This window comes from Serinus canaria, chromosome 2 (genome assembly GCF_022539315.1).
Source record: "Serinus canaria isolate serCan28SL12 chromosome 2, serCan2020, whole genome shotgun sequence".
Taxonomy (NCBI): domain Eukaryota; kingdom Metazoa; phylum Chordata; class Aves; order Passeriformes; family Fringillidae; genus Serinus; species Serinus canaria.
This window is the reverse complement of record NC_066315.1, coordinates 10,438,857-10,456,976: the sequence shown is the minus strand read 5'-3', so window position 1 is coordinate 10,456,976 and position 18,120 is coordinate 10,438,857. Positions and strand designations below refer to the sequence as shown.

The following is an 18,120-nucleotide window of genomic DNA, read 5'->3' as shown; positions in this document are numbered from 1 at the left end:
GAACCAGGAAAACCAGTGGTATAGGATTAAATGGAAAATAACTATTTCAAGTTGAAAAGATCGAGATCAGTGAAAAAAATTCCCCCAGAATAGTAAAGAGGATGCTATAGCAGCTTGGAATAAAAAAAAGTATGAGTACAGCTGAATTTAATTCCAGATGAGACTCAGTTCTTTCTGAGAGTGTGTGACAAGCTCTTCTGCAGTACATGGGGCACCATGTACCTGTCTGACACCTTTTAAGACCTCTTGAAGGATGAGGTTGGTAAAATGGGAGGTCACCTTTTCCTCAAGTGAAAGTGAGCAGTGAGGTTGGTGAACAAAACCATAGTGCTGCCCTCCACAATGCTTCTTCTGAAGGCATCACTTCCAGGTTGCTCTGTTCACTCCCCAGGCAGCCTCTGTAGTCTGTCTCACCACTGGCCTTCAGTGGGACAGAACTAGAATGAAGATGGTCTGCTTTGGGGCTGGTGCCTCGTGTGCTAAAGTGAAGTACTGAGGCACAAAATTATGAACAAATTTCCTTGGAAAGATGGTACCAGTTTTTATGTACTATGGTATTAGGGTTCAGATATTCCTGGTTGTGGGGTTTTCTCTGTCTAGCAGTAATATCAGATTTACTTTTCAACTGTGTGAGAAGTAGAGCAAGAATAACACAATTTTGCACCTGCTTAGGATTATTTGGACTGTGGAATGTGTGTCAAAGGATGTTGATTAGATTAATAAAATGTATCTGAATGCAACCTCCTGCTGTGTCTAGGTTGTAAATGCTCTTCTGCTTAGTGAAACCGTGTTCCCAGGTGAAATATCACAAGGGTCCATAGCAACCACATAGCAAGAACCTAACTGAAAACCAAGAGGAAATACTGTAGAAGGAGGTGTGGGCATTTCTAAATTTATGTGACTTACTCTATGCTTTGGACCATGTCCAGCCTATCTCACAAAAATAAAACTGAAGATGCCTTCATATATAAGGGTACATGTAAAAGCACATGAAACTAAACTTCCTTTCTCCTCCAGATCTGAAACAACATCTTGCCTCTTAGGTAAATCCATCCATGGCCATCTTTCAGTTCTAAGAAAGGAACTCTAAATGAGGTAGTTTTTTTTTTTTTTTGCACAGAACAGTTAAAAACCTGCTGAGACAGAGAGGATGTGTGGAACTATTCAATGTTGTTGCTAGGATTCCCATCACTCAGAGCAAGGGTGTTCACTCTGGTCTGCTGTTCTTGCCTAGCAGGATGTTGGATTGTGCATCCCAGGAGGTTGTTCCTTTTGGATGCTTTTGAAATGAATGTGTTTCTGTACTTTTGGGGGCTTTTTTGGAAGGAAACATCATTTTACTCTTGTTGGAAAGAATGAAAAAAGAACTGGAGTTACTGGGGACTAGAAAGGCAGTAGGGGTGTGGGTTAGATGGTTGAGATAATTGCTTATCAGAGGTTGGAGATGTTTGGAGGCTTCCTTGAGCATTACTTTGTTCACATTAATTACTCTTGGTCATTTTGAGCTTAGGAGAGGGTTGGTTCTTAGCTGTTGGGAGTAGAAAAGCAGATGATGGATCCATTACCAGGCTTTTATGAACAACTGACATTTATGATCCTTGACTGCTTGCAACAAAGTTTTTGATAGTACAGGAAATAACTTATTTACTGAATTTAGTAAACTAAACACCATCAGTACAGGAATAGGAATGTGAATATTGCCATGGAAGATGTTTATGTTCTCTTCATAATTTAAAAAAAAATTCTTCAAAGTTGTGTGTGTCATGTAGTGAAACGTGGTGTACTAAAATCATAGACCAGGTTATTGGGCTTAATGATCTCCCAAGTGATACATTTTTAAAAACATTATGGTCACTCTGCATAGTTGTCATGGTAGTTCCAGTCCCTGTTCACAACTATTTAAAACTCCTCAATGTTCTTCCACAACCATTCGTGGTCTTCAAATTGTTTAAAAAATGAGTATTCCTACTTCAGCTTTCCCATGGTAGTTAAGATAGCTGTGCTTTTCTCTCTTTGCATCCAGCTGTCAAAGTATGTGGAAGTTTGCATTTGCATGAAGAGTTTTTTAGTTTTCTTTCTCCAGAAGAGGTTCTATTTTTACAAAAACTGTGGGAAGAGATTTAGACATTTTGGCATTCTAATACTACAGTACAACTGCTCTAAATACCTATTTTTAAAATCAACATAATGTCTTTAACCCACATTAGGATAAAATAACATTACTTTAGATACTATAGATAGAATCACTTCTATTATTGACTACCATAACTAATACCAAATACAAAAGCTTTATGGAGATCCCAAGCCAATAGGGAGAATGCTGCAATACATCAGGTAAAAGCAGTTATTTTAATTTTTTTTCCAGCATATGAAAACAGGAGTTCCAGATTTCTGTTCTGAATTGCAATTTGGGATGAGATATGGAGTCATACTGTGATGCATCAATATACTGGGAGCAAAATTATGGATGAAGGATTTAGAAATCAGTTGATTTTTGGAAGAGTTATGTTCCCTTCCAAGAAGATTAACCAATTTGCACTTTCTTTGTTCAACTTAGTAATGCCAAGAGTAGTAAAAAGATGGTTAAAAGCACAAGGTTGGAAACAGGAGAATTATTTTTGTAGGCTACTTCCTGGAGAAGTGACAAAAATAAGAAATTTTGTTGTTAATGAATTTTACCATTCTACTTAGATATTGCAGGTTTTTCCTTGTGAAAAGCCTTGAACACATTTTTCTACCCAGAGGAGCAAATATGCACTCAGACTTGTTTGGATATTTATTCACAATTTTGTTTCATACATCTATTATATGTTCCTCCTTTAGGATTCCTCCTCCTTTTTCTCCTGCTGTATATTTTTTTCCAAGGCATTTTCAGGGCTGGGAAAAAATCGGGACACAAATTTGCAGTGCGCAGCGCGGCATTCATGGAAATGTCTGATTTGCTCTGAACTGTAAATTCTAAATAATGATAAGTGGAATTACTGCTGTAATTATCTTTCTGTAGGGAACATTTCTGACTTGAAATATAAAGCCTGCCTATTAAATACCATTTATCAGGAATGTTTCCTTAGGCATAGATTTCAGAATTGTATTTTATTTTTATCTTGAGCAAGATCTGACTCTGCACCGTTTGTTAGAGACAGGGAGAGTAACTAGAACAGGCAAATGCCTCATAGGCAACAGGAAAGCCAGTGGAGAGATGAAAGATGAGCTTCCAGCAGCTGCAGAAAGGATATACACTTCAAGGGTGCCCTATAAGCCTTATAAAGCAATAAAGGAAGGAAAACAACATTATGAAGGGTCCTAATAGTCATAAAATTCCAAAAATGGCAAGGATTGCTTTCATTATATAAAGTGTTCGTTAAAGCTTTAAATAATGAAATAAACCCTTGACACTGAGAATGGAAACCTTCACTGTTCCTCCAGCCTCTGTTTACTTTACAATAATCCAGGCCATAAAAGTAGTGCCGTGCAAATTCCCCATTCCGGGGGAGCTCCGCGATGCCCGAGGACCACACAGCTCCCCGGCTTCCAAGGGGTCTCAGCAGCTTGCCCAGCTCCTGGCCCTGTGCCACCCAGCTGGCAGACACTGCTGCTCCCCAGCCCAGCCAGCCCAGAGAAAGTCTGAGTCACAAAATCCCTGGGATTGTTTTAATTGGCTTAAATTAGGTGTTTCAGGGTTCCTTCTGGGGGATTTCCCCTTCACCCCTGGAGGTTTTTTCCTTTCTTTTGAAGCCCAGGAGTATTTTGGGTGTTGGAAAAATGTGCTGAAGACTTTGGGATCAGAAAGTGAGTGGGGAAATCATTAAGGGTCTTCTGGGATTCAAGGTGGAGATACTAAAAAATGGCTTCCACACAAATTTATTTGCTGCTCACACACTTCTTTAAAACAGTAGAATTGGAATTAAAACTAAGCACTTGGCAGGTTATGCAGCAGATACTTAATTTCTCTATCAAAAGAATGAGAAGAAAGTATTTATTTTGAATAGGAATACTTTCCCAATTCAGAAGACCTTGAATCTTTTATTTGATCCCTGTTAAAACAGTTTACCTTCTCTGTTAATAGCATAATCTGTTCAAATATTTTCTCCTGAATTAGAACCCTCTTTAGGAAACATTATAAGCTTCACATTGTAAGTACACATGGAACACTCTGCCTTATCTTTCATTGAAATTCAGCCATTTTCTGCTTTGCTTGCAACAAACAGGAACAAAATGTACCCTTGGGGGAAGAAGGGAATTCAGATATAGGTGGGTAAAATTGTCACTTTTAAAAAAATATTGCAAGTTTTAAGCTACAGCATAATCTCCTTAAAGGCACTTGAGCAGTTCTGTAATTTATGGCACTGGTTGCAGTGAAAGTGTGGAATCCCATTAATTGGGATTAATCCCAATAATTGTTCTGCCCACTGCCATAGTTTGCCATCCTAGTTCTGAGCAGTTTTCTAAGATGTTGCTGTAGTTGAACATTATTTTTAAAAGGCATTGGAAAAGAAAATTACTCCTGATATATATTTTTGTGTTCCTGTATGTGTTACGTGATATGTTTGTGGAGCTCTGGTATCTCTGTACTTGCACCCTCCAAAATGAAATCTTTTGTCTCTTGGCATATTTTTGGGAGACCAGACAGGGAGACTGTCTGCATCATGAGTGGGAGAAGTAAATGACTCACAGTTCTCTTTATGAGGAGCTTTGTTTCATTCAAATCCCTCTTGCCAAGATGCTGACACTGAATTTGAGTCATCAGCAATAAACAAGTCGTACAGAAAATTGAATCTTTAGAGGGCAGAAAATCATGGGCAAAGGAAAGACACTCACCAGTGAGCTCTGTGTTAGTGTGTGCTTGAGAGGAATTATTGATTGCAATATTTCCCGTGGTGGATTTTTCCATAAGTGTCTTAAACTAATTCAAAGTCCTAGCCTGAAATTTCATTTTGAAAACATGTATGTGTAGTGAGAACAGCAGCATCAGTCAGACTTTGAGATCATGGAGTATAAAATTGTGTTTTCACTGCACTAAATCAGGTGATTTTTTCCCTGGTTTTGTCATGAGCTTTTTACCTATGCTGTGTTGTGAAAGGCTGAGATCAGGAAGAATTTTTTGCATCTTCCAGGAAAAAAAGATGTGAAATTTAGCTTGCATTGGGTTTTGTTATTTCTTTTTCCTCTCCTGTATAATGCAGTAATTTTGAATAAATTTACTTCATATATCATAGCAGCAGTTCTTCAGGACTGCATGTGCTTGTTTTCAGAAGTGATAATAGATCAGCTAATAGGTATTTCAGTTGAAAATGAAACTTTTGTACTCTATCAACTCTAAGACTTTTACTTTCATGAAAGCAGTGTAGCACCTTTTTTTGCTGTGGCACCACTCTTTATAACCATTCTCAGCTTTGAAAGTGCAAATGCTTTAAAGAAGGGTGGAAATGCACAGATATTTTCATCTTTAATAACCTTCATATTTTCACATTTAATAACCTTCCCTTCAACAAAACACTAAGAAATCAATAATTTGCTGATTACAAAATGTGCCTTTTCATTTTTGGTTTAAGGTGTGATTCAGTGTAGGACATGACATACAAATGGATGGAGTTGACTCATGGGGAGGCCCAGAAAGAACTTAGGGTAATGGGAATGACTTCAACATTTACAGGCATTTCTTGCTTCTCAAAGTGTCTTTCCCAGTGTGGAGTATCCCCAGGGGCTCTCTATTACCTGGTGTTCCTTTCTTGCTCGTGAGGGGTTTGTGCTGTAGTTAAATTGCTCTCACCTGCCTGTCCCAGCTTTAGACCATTGTCTCTGTAATGGGGCAGAAATCCAGCACTTTGGAAGGAAGGAGGAAAACCCAGTAAATTTTCAAAGAAGACACAGTGTCTAATGCAAACAGTAACAGTTGTGATGAGCATAGTCGAGTGAACTTACACTCTGGCTTTGCTAAATATAGCTGCAGAGGACTTGCTGTCTGCGGGCGCTGGTGTCGGAGAGCATTGCCATCTGCAGCTGGGGAAGCAGCAGAAACAGGGGCACAAATCACAAATAAAAGAGATGGCAGTGGGATTACAGACTGCCAGAGCCCTGGTCCTGTACTCAGCTCAGCTGGGCTGCCTTGCTCCTTGGAGGGGTGGATGGTCTTTAGTTCATGCTGTCCTTTTCACTGCAAACGTGGCATTTTACCTCTTGTGCCTGGAGAGACTCTCTAAGACTTATTTCAATAGAAATGAACTTGTTTTGGTGAAGGGGGGTCAGTGTGCTGCATGCCTGTTGTTCAGCAGCCCTTGGACGGCCAATTTTAAACATGGAAAAAAGCAGGGTGACATTTGCTCACTCTTGGTGTGTTCAGGTCTCTCAGACTTGGGCTTTGCTCTCCCCTTTTGGCCCTTGGGCACAGGACCCCCCAGGGAATACACCTGTGGCCTCCCCTGGTGGAAACCTGTCAGATCACCAGTGGGGGTGAGGAAGAAAAGAGCAATGTGTCCAGGGGAAAAAGCCCTGAGAGTGCTGATGCAAACAGGAGGCCAAGATCCTTGGGTGCAGTGAAGTGAGAGCAGCCTGGGAGGAAGGGAGTGAGAAGGAGGGCAGGGGCTGGGGACCAGCTGTGGGATGAAACTGAGAAGCAGCAGAGCAGGACAGAGAGTTGGGAGCAGAGCCAAGGCCAGGGGATGGGGTGAGAGCCACAGCAGAAGGCAGGCAGGCAGAGCAGAGGCCTGCAGGGAGCTGCTAAGTGGAGATGCCACCTTGGAGCTGTGTGGCTTTATGTGATGGTGTCTTGTCCCAGGGACTCCCATCCTGAGTGCCCTGCAGCCATGTGCTCCTTCTGCTCCCTCATGTCATTACTGCTGGAGTCTTGCCATCATCCATTCATCCATGGCCTGGCCTTTTCCTTAAACCCCTTGTTCCCTGTGCAAGGAGATCTAAATTTGCTGAGGCTTTGGAGAGTGAATGGAAAACCCAACACATTCTGTCTGCTCAAAGGACATTGTGGGTGAGACCCTTTCTCCTCCATGAGTCTGCTGGCTTTTCAAGAGCAGAGTTAGTTAAAAACAGAAAGGGACCATAGATCCTTTCTTACAAGAGAGTGTAGTTCTAGTTATCCTGTTGATGCTCTCAAAAAGCCAATATTAAATGCAGCATTGCACTGTGGAAGAACATGAGCTAGGTGGACCTAACTGGAAAGGGGTTTGCTCCTCAGATGATGTAAAATTATCACATTCCTTTACAAAGAAAGGAAGGACATAGTCCAAAGGTCTTAGTATTGTGTTGAGAAAACTGAGTGAATGGTGATTTATGATAAAAACAGAGTTTAGGCTCACCTAACCTTTGGTGAGCTGTGCTTAGTGTATCTCCAGAGCTTACACAGTGAGTTCAACATAGCTTTGAAATGCAGTAGATTTACATATGTCATAATATTTGAATGGTTAATGAGCTATTGTTTATAATCTAAAGTCAGTCTACCTGAAAAAACACAAATGAATACGAATAGCATTAATCATGATAAATAAAGCATAGAACTTCCCCAGAGTGTGTGATATGCTTGACTTCCACCTCAAAATGGTGAAAGTGATGCTACAATGAAAATTGTAGAGATTTTCTATTTTGGTTTTGCATGGTTTTATAGTTGGTGACTTAGGATATAATGGACATGATTATAGAACATTTAGTGATAATTCCAAATTTGCTCCTGGAAACTGAAATATTTCCATAATAAATAGTCTCAAAACCTCATTTTATTGGTGATTTTTTTGGTGGTGTCAGTGATCTGGGGAAGGAGTTACTATTGTTTCTCCCCAGAGTAGTTCTTTAATGGTGAACTTCAAAAGAGTGAGTCTGGATACCAGTTTGAATAAAAGATTATTACAGACAAGAGATAACACTTGATTTTTACCTTTCCCACTTTGGTGTCAAAGGACTGCTTTCTGTCATTTCATTCCATTAAGACAATATAGGTTTATAAACTAGTGGAAGAAACTTAGAGGCAGGAATGCGTGCAGGTTGTATGAGCCATGTGTGGAATGTATAGCTTGAGGTATTGATTGGCATGTGTATCTACTACCAATGTGAGTGGCAAAGTAACCACTAGCCAAGCACCTGTTGTTAATAGTTTCAGATCTAAAATGTCATTTCCAGCTTGCACATACCACAGAGGAGCTGTGGTTGTCCACAGGGTACCTCTGCTCTCCTAAAAGAGCAATAGGAAAATTAAAAAGTAAAATTTTTACTCAGGCTATGTCTGGAATGTGTGAGACTTTGGTGTTGATGAGCACGGGAAGTCAATAGTAATTTGTTTAGCAACAGTTTGAAAGAAAAAAATTCTTCACATTTTATAATTTTCACATAAAAGCAAACACATTTGTCATTAAAGCATTTTAATGAAGTGGTATCTATTGTTACTGTCTGGTTTGTGAGAAGCTGGTGATTACAACGGAGAGGGAGCTTGTCTCACTAGCTTGAACGCATGCCAGAAGTGTTCAAAATGGGAAGAAATATGCTTGAAAAGTCAGTGGGTTTGAACTTTAAAGGCTTAGGACCTCTTGCCAAGTCTGCCACTTCTTCCCTGCATAAATACAGGAATGTTATCATTTGAAGTGCTCCAGTCTCGCTCTCCTCATTAAAAACCCAGATATTTTAGCTGACTTCTTTTGTAGAGCAGTTTGAGATATGGTAGTGGAGACTATAGGTGTCATCTTAAGGACTGTTTTTGAAGCAGGGGCGAGAGGTTGGCTCAGGACACTGTCAGAGAGAGATTTGGAGAATTTTGCCTCCTTATTGCTTACTGGAACCATTCCCAAGAAAAGGTGTTTCAGCAAGGTGTAGCAATTAAAGATGTTTTTATGTAGTTATTGATTTCAGACCAGCAGACATTGGTGCTAATTTAGCACCCATTTGCCAGAGCAGCTGGGATTGGAATGAGTGTGTTGTTCCCTTGGCAAAGAGTGTCCTTAGGTAAGGGTTGAGCACAGGGATGGAGCAGCACAAACAGGCTCACGTTGCCATGTCCAGCTGGACACTACAGTCAAAGCTCATCTCCTTTTTTGTGGTTTCCACCCTCCTAAGCCCTCAGCCTTTACCAGTACAGAAGTCCAATGTTGCAAGTGAGCTTTAGTTGCATGATGAGTCTCACAATAACAGATAGGCCTATTGAAAGGGCAGGGAATATGGTGTTATTTTAAAAATATTTGAATTTTTACTTTCTGGAGTAGCTTAAATTGAACACAAGCATAAATGCATGTATTAAATTGATATTTAGCTCCAGAGTCAGGAGTGTATCTCTGCTTTGGTGCCAAACTTCTGAAATGTAAGAAGACTAAAAGAATATGTTTTGTTCTACATGGCTAATTTGAGTCATTTTTTGCTGGAAAACTTTTACAGAAACCTGGTTTTTAATCTTTATATTAAAAAACCATAGCTTACCTGGGGAAGCTTGAGGCACAGTGAAGTGTCACTTTAATTGAATTTAAGGAATACAGACATTTGCCTCCAAATATTTTTTTTATATTTAAGTGGAAATCCAGACAAAGATTTTTTACGGTGCTATTTTCTAGTGGATCTGTCGTAGCTCTGTTTTGTTTTTGTTTTGTTCCTCAGGACTGCTCAGAAATTAGCTAAAACATTTTTATTGCAGAAATGATATAGCAGCAGTTTCAAGTCTTTTGTGCCTTACATGCTCGATTAGAAAAGTCCCATTAATGATAGAAAATGCTAATCAGGGATGTGTTTTGCCAGCCACTATAAGCCCACACATTCTGTATAATCCATTGTTTATTAACCTAATGAAGGTCATTGCAGCTTTTGAAAGCTTCTTGTGCAGCACATGAATATGGTTTTAAAACTCTGTGCTGCTGGACTTTGATACTGAAATAAGTCAAGGTTGGGTATTTTCTTGCCAGAATGGCTCTGGCATAAATTGAGTTTTTTCTGGGTAGAATGATTATTCTGTGCCTTTCATTTGTTCATTCTAATTGTCAGGACAGATGAACAGTGCAGTGGTGGCTAAGCTGATGGTGCTGCCATTAAGAAGCTATACACTGTCTTTATCCACATCTTATTGATTATCCTTTTCTTTTCTTGGCAGGTGACATCACACAAAAGGGATATGAAAAGAAGAGATCAAAATTAATTGGGGCCTACCTGCCACAGCCTCCCGGTATGTGTATCTGTGCTTGTGATATATGAAGATGTCAAGTGTACTGATAGTTGCCACTGTAGAAATCTGCATCTCTGAAGAAACAGATGTGGCAGAAACAGAGATATTGTTATGCAGAATAAGCTTATTCCATCCATTTTGTATGTATTTTTATATATATGTCTGCTTTGATGTGTGTGTACATTTTTTACAATCGTTGGTGTGGGTTTGGCAGTCATGTCTGGAAAATTAAATCAGCCTAGGCTTGTTAGAGAGGCATTGTTTGTTGGAAGGAATGCAAGAATCCAAAGGAAAATGTGATGTCCTAACTCATTAACATCTCAGCCATGTGAAGTTTTCTGAACAGAAGTAGCAAGAGTGGAAGAAAACCTTGGATCTTTGTAACTTCCTCCATTTCTGGGTTTCCTGTCCACATCTCACTTTTGAAGACACTAGAGAGACCATCTATATCCTTGGCATTCAGCTTGTCTGTCCTAGGACATGGGGACAGCTGACCTTTTACACATAGTTGTAGTATTAAGGGATAGGCTGCATGTACTCGCCCAAAAGGTGTAAATATACCTTCAAACTAAATGTAATAATGTATTGCTTAGTTGAATTTATTCCATATATGTGTATAAGAACTTTCCAGAGTTGTTTTACTCTTGTGAGCCACTGGAGCACAAAGGTTCAGTGTGTAGCTGTAGGTATTGGTGTAGACCTCTCTTCTGTCTTGGTCTCAGAGGAGTGTGCCAGTGCATTCCTGGTCTCACTTAGGCTTGGCTTTCTCTGAGCCTTGGTTTTGTTGCAGGCCTCAGTACTAGTTTCTTCTTCTTTTACAAAATCCTTCCTTTTTAGTAGAATTGATGGGCTTTTATTTAAGCTGCTGATGAGTGAAGGCACTGCCATGTTCTCTCTTCATCAGGTTTGTATATCTATTGTCTAGCTCCATAGCAGAATGCTGATTTTGTGCCTTTGGATTTCACTTGGTCTGCTCCACTGGTGGGAACTCCACATCAGAGATCAGTGTTACAGACCCCTCTGTTTTCTGAGGTGATACAGCCTGGTTTGAGGGTGTCTGTGACATTCCCAAACCATTGGGAGCCATTAGAGAGTGAAGCAAATCAAAACAACAGAGCTACAATACCAGAGGTGCAGTATATTAAATTTCTGGGTATTTATTGGTCCAACCCGACTGTCAGACATACATTAGTCTTCACAGCTGGTTCTCATGAGACCTTCTTAGATCTGCTGAGTTATGGAGAGCCTCACAGCAATCTTCAATGCAGCAGCACAGTTGGAACCAGAATCTGTTTATTTTTTTAGTTGTTACTCTCCTTTCTTCACACAAGCAAATAGAGCTGTTTCTCCAGAAAGCTCACAGTCCTCTGGTCAAACTATATCCATGGCTGAAACTGCTGGGGGTTCATATGCATGTAATGAGGAAAGAGACAACATGGAGAACCCTCACAGATTTACCTTTCAAGGTCTCTATTGTGATACTGAAGTTTTGCAGTGTAAGGAGAAGCAGGGGGATCTCTGTAAGCCAGTCCTGTGGTGAGGTCCATTTAATAATTTGAAGAGGTCGTGATTGAGAATGTAGCTGACTTTGAGCTGTTTTAAGGATGGGACAAAATGGAATGAACATTTTCTGCTCAGCCAGTTGCTGGAAAATCCCTCAAAAGGAATGTGAAATATGGATGTGAAGGTAATAGGATCAAGAAAAGCAAACTATTGAAATATTGTCCACCATTTTCTTGTAAATATATTAAGGTCAATCATTTAGCTGATGGCTAAATGGATTATTTTATTATAGTGGAAGACACTACTTCTGCTGTATTAAAGTATTTTCCTCCATAAATGGATACTATTTGTGCTTGGGTCTTTTGCTGTCTTTGTACTTTTTGTTTGTTTTGTTGTGTTACCTTTTGGACAAAACCTGAAAAGGTTTGATTTGATATAAACCTTATTCATCTGAATGGCTTTAAATCCCTGCTCGCTAGGAAGGGGGAGATGAATCCTTTCCAAGAAGAAGTAGGATGACAAAACAGATGCTGCCTCTTGTAAGCCTCTGTTAATATCTCAACAATCACATCCATGACCAATTAGCCTTTTTTTAAAAAAAAATTCACAAGCTGTTTTGATGGGGAATGCAAGAATTTATAAGCTGTGATGGACTTGGATCTTGGTGGCATAAGGGAATAGAGGTTTTAGAGATATTTTAAGCCAATATGGAAACGGACATGACTTCTGCTGGGATGGGAGGCGTTGGGAAAGGGTAGGAATTTGCATTCTGTGACTGCATTCAACACGCTAAAGGAAATCCAAAGGCATTTCCCCTCTGGGACACGCAGTCCTCCCGCTGCCCCTTGGCTAACACTCCTAGCGCCCATGTTGGCAGAGTGGAACATCGACCCGCGTTGGCTCCGTGGGTGTCCTGTGGTGTCTGTGCGTGCGTGTGCGTGTGTGCTCTTCTGCATGGGGGCAGCAGCTCCACTCGTTGCTGTAACAAATGTAAAAAAACTAAACGTGAATTAATTAGTTTTTTTCAACTTGTTACAGCAGCGAATGGAGCTGCCGCGGTTCGGTGTAGACTGCAACACAGTGAAGGAGCTGCCAGAAGAATGCTCCGCACTGCCAACATTGGTGTCTGTGACATCCGGGAAGCGGCCGCTAGAGAGAGAGCAGCCAGCACTGCAGGAAACCGGCCTCTCTTTTATTTTCGTTTTGGTGAGCACCATGAATGTATCTTTTCCAGTCCGTATCTGTATATAACTGTGCCTCCTCTGGAAGCCTCTGGTAGATGCCTACGTCAGTAGGATGGACACGGGGCTGCCAGTTGCGAGGCAGGACAACCAAAGGATGACATCTGGAAGGCCGTTGCTGACTTTCTCTGCCTGAGAGTGAAGTGATGGGAAGGGAGAAGGAATAGCTCTTCTTAATAACATTTGAACGTATTAACACTTCTCTAGCTTCCATACCATGGATACTTTGGAGGAGATTGTGCACAATAAGCTGGTGAAACACAGGAATGCATGTGTTTCTAATTCCCTTTTTGGCACTGCCTTTTTACAGTGCTCTGAACGGGCCCAAGCTCACCAGATTCTGGAGGAAGCTATAAAACTCTCTAAGCACCCTTAGTTCTATGCTGTTTTCAAGTAGAGATCTCTGCCTGAGCTCTGCTCACATCCAAGCCATTCAGAAGCAGCCTGATTTCCAGGAGCAGGCATCAGGCTAGAGCAAGCTGAAGGGAGAACATTCCTCAGGGTTACATCCCTGCAAGGCAAGGCATGACTCCAGCCATGCCTGTAGAACTGTGGCCTTCCCAGGTACCCATCCCTCTGGCAGGACCTGTGGCTGGTGGCAGGCATTCTGCTTTATCCCTGCATTTATAGCAAGGCTGCAGAGGATCCACAGCTCTTCAAGACAACAGATTTTCTCTTGCCAACCATGTGGGCAGATGGAGGACATCATGCTCTAGCCTGTGTGCTTGTCCACACTTGCACAGGCTGTCCAGACGTGTCGTAAGTGATGGCTGGAGGGAAGATAAGATTTACAGCTCTGTCAGAACAAGACATACCTGTAAAAGGGTTATCTGTTTCAGAAACCTTCTCCACTCATTTTCAAACCAATTTGCTATAATTCTATAGAGGAGGTCTGTGTTGGATTCTGACTGTGTTTGTATTTCTTCTCTTACACAGGGCTGCTGTAGGTCAGGTTCCCTCAGTCTGACATGGTTAACTTCCTCTGCCTGAGATTTTTGCAAAATGGAAAGGATTTAAAGTAAATTGCAATTTCAGGTTTAACAGCATTAGTGATATTAAACCATGTGATAAATGTAACCAGTAAAAGGGCTGTAGAATATATGAACAGACATACACATATCATCTTTTTGTCATGCTTATTGGGATTCTGTCATTTTAGAAAGGGAGAACTGTTAAAGGTAAAGCCAGGCAACCATGTGGTTGACACTCCTCCAAATGATGTAGGAACTGGCTCTTAGGCTCTCTGTTTCTGACAGGACAATCCCAGAGCACGTATTGTCACATGCTGAACAGCAAACCTGCAGTGACACACAGGGGATGTGCCAGATCCACTGCACATCTGCAGGCTGACTGCAGTGCATGCACAGCAGGTCTGACACATCCAGATGCTGCACAGACTGCACATATGCAAAGGACATTTGTACTGTTCCAGCCAGGCTGTCGAACATCCAGAAATCCGGAACGGATATGCTGCGTTTGGCAGTGTTAATGGGAGAAGGGATGGGAGGAGTCCCCTTTTTCTTTCCCATTAAATCCCCACCTGCTTTAAGTCAGGGAGACAAAAGTACAGCTTTGTTTCCTCAAGATGCTTTCTCAGGATGTGGGTTTGTAGCTGGAGATGTTCTGTGTGCAGAGCAATTTTTCTTTTGTCAGTGTGCCCTTGTGTCAGACATCTAAAAATAATAGTGAATCCAGACCTTTATACCTGTACGTACATCCCAGCCCCTCTTGTGTGGTGACCTTTCTCTTACTGCCTCTGTAGAGGAGCCATGACAGCCAAGAGCTTAGTTAAACAGGAATTTATTTCAGAATAACTTTCTGAATTTTATCTCAATTTGATCATTCAGTTCTGGTAAGATAATGTGGACAACTGCGTGCACATTATAAAGAGAAACCCTCCCTATAAGAAAAAAACCCTTAATTACCTGTGTTCCCCATAAGCTGTGGTTTTACCCAATTCACTTCCAGTGTTTTGCTAGGAAATTTGATTATTCATTCACAGACAATGTTGTTATCAATTTAGCATTGCTTCTGACAGCTCAGACATGGGTGGTTCATTCTCTCTTAATCAAGTGCTGTGTCTCCACTAGATTGCTTTCTGTAATTTCCCATCATTGGTACCACCAGTGTAGCTCTATTTGTAGTGCAACCATGTGGACCAGTCATCAGTGCTTTATTTATTATGGTTAATAAATCTGTGAGATGTGGTGCTTAAAAGGCACCTGCTGCTCCTTTCACATGCCTAGAGACAGATCCCTGCACCTCCTGCTGCTGGAGCCCCAACAGCACCAGCCTGGGAACATTTCAAGCTATGCAGGGCAGAGAAGATAATACATTTGTGCAGAAGGTTCCTTTTGCCTTACGAAAAAACAATTTTCTATAGAATTACAGGAACCAATTTCCATAGCCTCTCTTATTAGCATGACACATATATTAATATCTGCTCTCTGTGCATATATTTGCATACTTTCTGTGTGTATGTGTGCATGCTTTTGCTTTCAGCTATTCCTGCTGCTAAGTCTTAAGGCAGTCCAAGTAAACTTGGTGATTACAATTTCATTTTTTCTTCCACACACATTATTTGTATTGCAACGTTATTTGAATTGCAAAGATTGAAAGGAAATATTTAAACAAAATTTGATTCTATAAAAATACTCTCATGTATTCACTTTATTAACACTAGCAAGTATTCCTATAACATCTGCCTTCCTAATTCTCAAAGATCTTACCAAGGGATAACCATGGTGGGGCATTTCAAAGAGTGTAAGTGTGGTGAGAACATGGATCTCTTTGAAAGGCATGTGCATTGCACAGCACGTGGGCACATCCCTGAAACACTGCAACAGTTGTTTCACAGATGAGAAACTATAGCACACAGACAAATGCCCAATAAGTCTTGGGCTTAAAAAAGAGTTTGGGTTTGAATTGGTGGATGCCTGCAGAGCTTAGTTTGGATAAAGGAAGGTATTGAAAGCCTCTGAGAAGTAGCCCTTGAGGCCATCACTTAAAATGTTGGTTACTGGTTTGGTTTTGCCACCATGACTGAGAGTCCAGTTACCATTTTATAATTCTCTGGCCTTTGATTGCATCTCTGTTTTCTATCCTGTACCAAGACCTCATAATATTACACTATGTTCAAACACAGAGCAAAAAATACCTTCCTTCCCTTTTCACTAAGGAGTACATGATAAAATCTGTCAGTAATGCAGGTAGCACTTGGTGTGATTTTTTTTGGGTGGAGGGTATTTTTTAGTACACATTAGAGTTGGTATGTTTTTCAAAGAATTTGAAGATTTCTGAGGAAATATCTGTTGATGTTCTTGGAGGCCATCTGCAGAACATAAGAGCATAGGAGGAAACATGAAAGTGCTGGTCTGAAATCTGACAAATGGGTGAGGAAAGATGTCTCAGTCAGAGGTGAACAATAGAGGGTAGAAAGGAAAAACACCACTGAGGGCCTTAAAGCTTAACCAGTGTTGGAGCAGAGGAGGTGGAGCCTGTGGAGGTGTTTGAAGTGTTGGGTGCCTCTGTCAAAATGAGAAACTGCTGGAATTCACAATTCTGCCTGAATTTGTCTGCAGTGTGATTTGACCAGCCCATTGGTGGAGATGTTTGCTTTGTGAATAGGTAGTCTTTTCTTATATATTCTCCAAAAAGAATCTTCAAATGGGACACTGAAGCTGTGGAAAGGAAAATGGAAACCAAACATCACGTATGCTCTGGAGCTATAATGTGATGTCCACCATCAGTGGGATAAAGGAGAGAAAAAAAGAAGCCTGTGATATCCATGCTAAGTTTGATTTGAAGGCTAAACCTTTCAAGGAAATTCTGGAAGGCAAAATTGAGATTGTAATAATAAAAGAAAATTTGGAGTATGTGGATTAAGTCAGACCAAGAGTAAGCTCACCTGTGAAGGAAAACTTTTAATTAAACAATTCTAATCAGAAATTACATTTTTCCAGATTTATCTAGCAGAATGTGGCTCCATTTTCCTGGATGTCTTTGTTTAGAAGTATTGCATTTTAAGTCTCCCTTGGCTTATCCAGTGAATTCATTACTTAGTTGTACATTTGATGGGAAGAGTGAAATGCCACACTAAGTAGCGAGTTCCATGGGGGTGGTGTGACATTTAGCATGTTTACAAAATGTACTGTGTGTTCATACCTGAGTTTACTTTTAAAGCTGAGCCGTCAGCCATTGAATAGAAGCTCAGGAAACACTGTGAAGGGAAGGTAAATACTGTTTCTTAAAACTGCACTGCAGGCACTGTGTGCCTTCCTTCCCACTGGCCCTGGAGTTGTTTGGTTTATCCTTCAGCTCTCTCTCCTGGGGGCACACATTGGAAGTTAGTTTTAGAACAATAAATGTAGCCTCTGTCTAAGAATACCTTCCATTTCTTGTCAGTTAGACATTTCAGCTTTTAAATATTTTTAGATTCAAAAATTTGGCACAGACATAGGAATAAGAGATACATCAAAGCGACTTGTCAGCTGACAATAAGGAAAGAATTGTCCTTTGTTGGAGAGGGCAGTGCAGCTATTGCCCTGTTATCAGCACATAGTGTTGCAATTTAGCTACAAAAAGAAGTAATAAAGAATGGAGGAACAAGGAGGTGAAGGGGGAAAAAAATTAAAAAGAGGTGAAGCCTGCTTCGAGCTGACAGTTTTGTACCTTCCATGCACTTAAGAATAAAGCTATCCAGCTTGCAGTGGTATTGCTTAAATAGCTTTACTGAGGCTCTGCATTTTTAGCTACATTCAGTCAAGACAGGATCCAGCTTGCAGATTAGGATTTGTGCATTGATATATCTACATTAAGTTGTCTGCCTATGAACCTTATATTTATGCTTCCATTCTTATGTGAATAGATACAGTTAATTCAATTGCTGAAACCCAAAGAGCTTTTCAGTTTATTCCAAAGCAGAGACCTCCATTGGCCACTTTCACAGCTCTCAAGGCTTCACTGGATTTACAGAGTTGCCTGAAGATGGGTGTCTGATACTGTTCAGGACTTCCTACGGTGCTGGAGACCTGCACAGAGTGAGCACACGTAACACATCACTTCAAGGGGACAGTGCCATTCCAGCCAGGCTGGGTATCACAGTCCACAACATCTGCAAAGAAGTTTGACACCTTTGTTTAGAATCCTGAGTTCTGGTCTAGGTCTCTGTTTATCACAATGGGAGCTTAGCTTAAGCACCTTCTTGTAGACACCTAACAGACACCTAAGATATAG

At 40.7% G+C, this 18,120-nt stretch overlaps 1 protein-coding gene across 5 annotated transcripts in view; it reads left to right on the top strand.

Annotated features, from left to right (window-relative positions):
- Positions 1 to 18,120, top strand: part of DIP2C (disco interacting protein 2 homolog C) — a 308,290-nt gene that overhangs the window by 154,827 nt on the left and 135,343 nt on the right. For 3 of the 5 annotated variants that reach the window (XM_030230923.2, XM_030230928.2, XM_030230905.2), the window contains exons 2-3: positions 10,070 to 10,141; positions 12,683 to 12,850. In XM_030230923.2, the coding sequence (XP_030086783.1) occupies positions 10,070 to 10,141; positions 12,683 to 12,850 (240 nt within the window). The remainder of the gene's footprint in view (positions 1 to 10,069; positions 10,142 to 12,682; positions 12,851 to 18,120) is intronic. The other 2 variants (XM_030230938.2, XM_030230931.2) reach the window with 1 other exon arrangement.